Source organism: Brachycentrus maculatus, unplaced genomic scaffold, assembly GCF_059751285.1.
Source record: "Brachycentrus maculatus isolate JH-2025_06_01 unplaced genomic scaffold, ASM5975128v1 h1tg000064l, whole genome shotgun sequence".
Lineage (NCBI taxonomy): Eukaryota > Metazoa > Arthropoda > Insecta > Trichoptera > Brachycentridae > Brachycentrus > Brachycentrus maculatus.
Genome location: NW_028280818.1, coordinates 1027679 through 1033225, shown reverse-complemented (window position 1 = coordinate 1033225; position 5547 = coordinate 1027679). Strand labels below are relative to the sequence as shown.

The following is a 5547-nucleotide window of genomic DNA, read 5'->3' as shown; positions in this document are numbered from 1 at the left end:
GAAATTATATAAATGTCAAAGCAAACCATAGAAAAATAGGGAAGGGTACAATCGATACGAATATTATTTGATCGATTTATTTGAGACGTCGATAAAAATCATGATACACAACCAAATCTGGCAAATGTGAACGTGTATTTGAACATGCTCAAAATATTGTGGATTAAAAGTAACTGCTCTTAATTATTACAAAGTTTTATTTTTTAAATTATATTGTATGCAAAATATATTTTATATAAATAATAAATAAATGTGAGTGGGAAAACAGAACGAGGATGGCCGAAAAAGACATGACACGATATAATCAATTGGAACCTAACCTAACCTAACCTAACCTAACCTGGTGGTATCAAAAGTCTGCGTAATCGGAGGGCATATGTGACTAGATGTATGGATGTTAAGGAGGCGAGGAGTGTATGTCAAGTCAGAAGAGTGTGGTGTTCCATCCTTTCTGCCAACCCTTCTGGGAAACGGCGTGATGCTAATAGTAGTAGTAGCAATACAGAAAGAATCTTACATGAATTCGTTTGACAACATTTAAAATTTTCAACAAACTTTGGATAACGTAATCGTCAATCATGGGTAGAATGGTCAGTATAATCATATTACACTGTGTTTAAAGTGATCAATTAAACTTATCAAAACAGTTCGTATTTATTTTCATTTAAATAGACTTCTTTGTCTGTCTTGAAGTATCAATAAAAATCTTGATTTTTTTTAATTCGCAGCCTTTTTTGATTCCTGGAAGTGATTTTTCTCCGGTAAAAATAAATTGATTTATTTGCATTGCTACATCAAAGCATAATTTATGCACACATTTAACATTGACTTGTTTTCCAGTGTTTTAACAATTCAAACACCTAAAAATCGATAAATCAATTAAATCGATATAGTTGATAATTGATATTGCACAACCCTAGTCGCGGAACTTTATGGCTATTCACTTTCTGCCACTTTGTAGCAAATAGGTAACGAACGGTCTTAAATTGTTTCTCAAACTTTGGAGTGAAGTTTAATTCAGAAACTTAAAATGATTAAAAAAGAAAACGCCATTAATAAATGAATAATTGATTTAAAATAAAAATTAAAAAATCCTTACAAAAGCATACATGTATAGAAATATGAAATAAAAATCAATTTTATTACAGAATAATCCTTGTTTATATCATGATCATTTAAATAATTATCTTTGCTAATCAAATTATAGGGAATCTATGGTTCCGTTATAACGAAAAAATAATGACAACCTTAGTTCGCAAACGAATGCAAATTTTTTTTAAACTTTATTTAATTGTTTCGGCGATATATTCAGAAGAATTGTTTTTTCTTAAAAGTTCTCATTAATAACTTTAAAACAAATGTATGTGATTATACATTACAGACGATACTTTTATTTCATCACGCTTCAGGTGAGGAATATATTTTTTTAATTATGTATTGTTAAAATTATTTCGTACCTATTATGACACTTTATACAGTAAAAAATACATTATTTAAATATAGTTCCATGGCTTTAAAACGTTATTCTTTTGTTTAAAATGATTATCAAGTAATAAATTTGAAATTCCGAATTAAGGTTTGGAATATTTTTAAATTTAAACAAAATGGCGTGGGTAGGTTTACATTATTTTAAATAACGTGGATAAATGATCATTGTTTGCGCCTAGAATTATTTCCAATCGATGTAATATCAAAATTCATTGGTAATATCAAAAATATATTATTTAAATATGGTTTCATGACTTTAAAACGTTATTCTTTTGTCTAAAATGATTGTCCAATAATGAATTTGAAATTCAGAATTAAGTTTTTAAATATTTTCAAATGAAAAAATGGCGTGGGTAGGTTTACGATTTTTTAAAATAACGCGTATAAATGAGCATTGTTTACGCCTAGAATTATTTTCAATCGATGTAATATCAAAATTTACTAGTTTATTAGGATTATTATCCACTTTTAACGTTGGTTTAATTTTTTTGTTTGTTTCTTTTGCAACAAAAACACAGATTGAAAGATATGGGTGATAGCAAGAAGGAGGCCTATGAAGCAATGTCCTACAGAGAAGTCCAAAGCTTAGCGAAAGGGCTAAAGATACCATCGAACCTAAAAGTGAGCGTATGTTTCCACTTTGTACTTTTTTACCATGTGCCATGTTTGCATGCTTCCTTCTATATAAAATCGTGTAGGAGTAAAACTTCATAGATTATTTTAAGCGGCAACCATTTTGTAACATTTTTATATATTGTTATCACTGTATTGGAGTGAGGTAAGTGGATAATATCAACTATAATTTTATAATTTCTTTACTTAAACTATAATCTTTTTTTAAAATTTTATTTTATTATATAATTTGTTTCCTTGTTCTGGAATCTATAGTAGTCTGGTAAATTAATATTAATTATACAGTATAGAATAATTAAGTGACAATTTTTGTTAAAAAATATAATCTTTATACTCACTACCTGTACCCGGCCACGCGTTGCTGTGGCTCAGTCTGGTCAAATAGAAAAGAAAAGAAATATATAGCACACATTTCTAATAATGTATAATTTTACAATACTTGTAAGCAATAAAAATATTAAAATGTACGAGTCAACAAAGTAATACAAAATATTTAAAATTATAAATGACAGCAGCTGTCGGGAAGCACGCTCTCCGCCATGAAAAATTTTTAGTATTGCGTGTGCTGCTGTTACGTTCAACAGATGACGCTGCCATTACGCTCAACAGATGACGCTGCCATTACGTTAAAAAAGTCATTAATTTATTTTCTGTCTTAGGTAAAAATACTTAAGAACAGGTAATCGAATATTTACATTTTTACTAAGTTATGTCAAAATTTCAAAGCAATCAGTTGATATCTTATGAGGGTTTAAAATTTTGAAAAAACTAATATTCACATTTCTATTCATATATTCCTTAATCTTCAAACCCTCATCCGCACCCGATGGTGCATAGGGCACTGCGTCATATAAACGCAGTGTTATCTTGATCGTTAACACACGAAGGAAGGGTGTACAGCCCTCCACTCTTCCTCTCCTCTTTAGCCCTCCACATTTATATAGATAGATAAAAATACGAGTATTCAAATGAAACGTTGTGTCAAAAATTCACCAGCACAAATTATTTTAAATACATTTCTAATAGTTTGGTAATATATCCAAAATTAAACATAAGTAAACGTGTTTAATTTTTACCCAATTTTTACGTCCGCCTCCGTGGTGTAATGGTCAGCGTGTTTAGCTACCGTGTTGGAGGTCCCGGGTTCGATTCCTAGGGGGGTGAAAATAAATATTAGTGATTTTACACTGAAATATTTATTTAATATTACCCTGGACTGGTTCCTGAAGCGCAAGAGTGATCACCTTGCCTTCGTGTAAGTAATGATCAAGATAACACTGCGTCAATTCGATGCAGTGCCCTATGCACCATTGGGTGCGGATAAGGGTTATAAGTAAGTAAGTAAAAAAAATTACCCAACAATTCAATACAGAATTCTACCAACTGTCTGCAGTTACAATAAATACATATCTAATAAATTTCCAAGTCGAACAAATTCTAATAATTTCTGCTGTTTTTTTACCGATTTCTTCCAGAAACAATATTTAATTGATTTGATTGTCGCGCAGAAGAACGATGACAATAGACTTGTGAAGTCCATTGTGAAGACGGCACTAACAGAGAGAGAGGAGAAAATTAGAGGAAGAAAAAAAAAGGTGAGTAGGTACAGTATCGAACAGATTAATTGACACAAAACTTTTTTTTGTTGAAAAAATGGAAAATCGCAAAGATAGTGATTCAAATATAAATTAAAATTCATATGCCTTTCGTTTAAACAAAATTTGTAAATAAATGAACAGAAAATATTATTTTAAAAAATATATTCAAAATCAAGAAATAAAAGAACTCTTTTTATTCTTCATATATTCAGGCATCTCATCATATATTTTCAAACCCTTATACATTATACAATTTAGCGACTCTGTTTTTTTCAAAAGTGACAGTCTTATTTTATCCTTATTTCTAGTTTTATTTTTATGATTTTTTTTATTTATTTAAAACTACTTTATCCCTTAAATATTTAGGTTATTTATAGTGATACTTTTAACTTTATCAAGTTCATCTCAAAACTGACGTTTAGTCGCCATCTTGTTTTTTTTTCGATCGCACTCTGTTTTATCAGCTGAAAATACAGAATAAATATTTTTACTATTTTTTAAAACTCCTTACCTCCCAATAACTATTTTCTTTTCAAAACAATATAATTATTTCGAAAAAATTTTATTTTTTCAAAACCGCAAAACAGTATTTTCAGAAAAAAAAATAATAAATTGCGTAAAATGTTACCAGGATTTAGAGAAAATTAAGTTTTCGTCTTATCTTACTGAACCTTAAAGATACAAAAAAATATATATTTTAATATTCATCACCATTTAAAAGTAGAAGAATTGCGGTTTTTTAAAAAGAAATTATGAAGCGCCATGAATTGATTGGTTGATTGATATGTGTGAGTTCCAAAAATTTGAGCAGTGTGGTTGTCAATCATGGGTAGCATGGTAAATGTAACACGAATATAAAGAATGGAAAGTGATCAATTATACCAGCCTATAACTGATAGAAAGCCCTGTAAATAATCAGACTTCATATTCTTCTTCATCTATGTTGAGAGGTGAAAAACTAATGTTCAAATTCGAAACATTGTGCTTGAACTCACTAGAATTTCACTAGAGACATATATGGTATTTTTTGTTGTTGTTTTAGACTGCAACGCTTATTCCCCAACCTTCGCCCCATCACCCTCGTAGCACTAACGAAATCAGATTAGCTCCAAAAGAACCATTCGTGCTGCTGAACAGTTCTCAGATCTACAACACGCGCCAGACGCGATCTAAGAACCGATCGACCAAGAAACGACACTCCCTGATCGCAGCCCTACCGATCAGGCACATCAAGATGTCGGAGACCAGCCAACAGCACTTCGTCAGGGGTAATCTTGGGAGTGTGGCCATGTCTTGTGCAAGATCTGGTGATAGAAAGGACTGCGCAAGTCCTGCAAGGAGTCAAACGGTTCTGGAAACCCTGCTCCAAGCTCCGATGTCCTCAAAGCTTGATGAAATAGCAGCTGATTGCAGGAAGAACGATGAAACCATCAGGACGGTGAGGATTATAGGCGACAGCGAAGCCAAGAAGGAAGCTGGATCTTCATCGACCAAGGTAAGTCTGCAACTGTTTTGGATCAAGGTGATGAAAGATCATCGGTAAAAATTTTTTTTTTTCGTGTCCGCTATGGGCGTTTTTTTTAGTGAAACGTATGCTGCTGTTACGTTCAACAGATGTCGCTGCCATTGCAGTAAAACAAGGCGTTTTTTTATTTATTAAAAGATGACAGAAATGTTATTTTATTATGCCTATTATACGTCGGCCCCGTAAATGCCCAGACTTCCATATTCTTCTTCATCTTTGATGAGGTGTCAAAAAATAATATGAAAAATAACTCCTATAATTGGAGATAATCTAGATTTGTGAGCAAATATTTGGACACACTCA

General features: G+C 31.4%; 1 protein-coding gene across 4 annotated transcripts in view; it reads left to right on the top strand.

Moving 5' to 3' along the window:
• The first annotated feature begins 1246 nt into the window (after positions 1-1246).
• Positions 1247-5547, top strand: part of LOC148311478 (uncharacterized) — a 28047-nt gene continuing 23746 nt past the window's right edge. Inside the window, exons 1-4 of one of the 4 annotated variants that reach the window (XM_088256571.1) lie at positions 1247-1409; positions 2007-2109; positions 3630-3716; positions 4762-5214. In XM_088256571.1, the coding sequence (XP_088112697.1) occupies positions 2017-2109; positions 3630-3716; positions 4762-5214 (633 nt within the window). In that variant the 5' untranslated portion in view covers positions 1247-1409; positions 2007-2016. Of the gene's footprint in view, positions 1410-2006; positions 2116-3596; positions 3717-4761; positions 5215-5547 lie in introns of all 4 variants that reach the window. The other 3 variants (XM_088256569.1, XM_088256570.1, XM_088256568.1) reach the window with 3 other exon arrangements.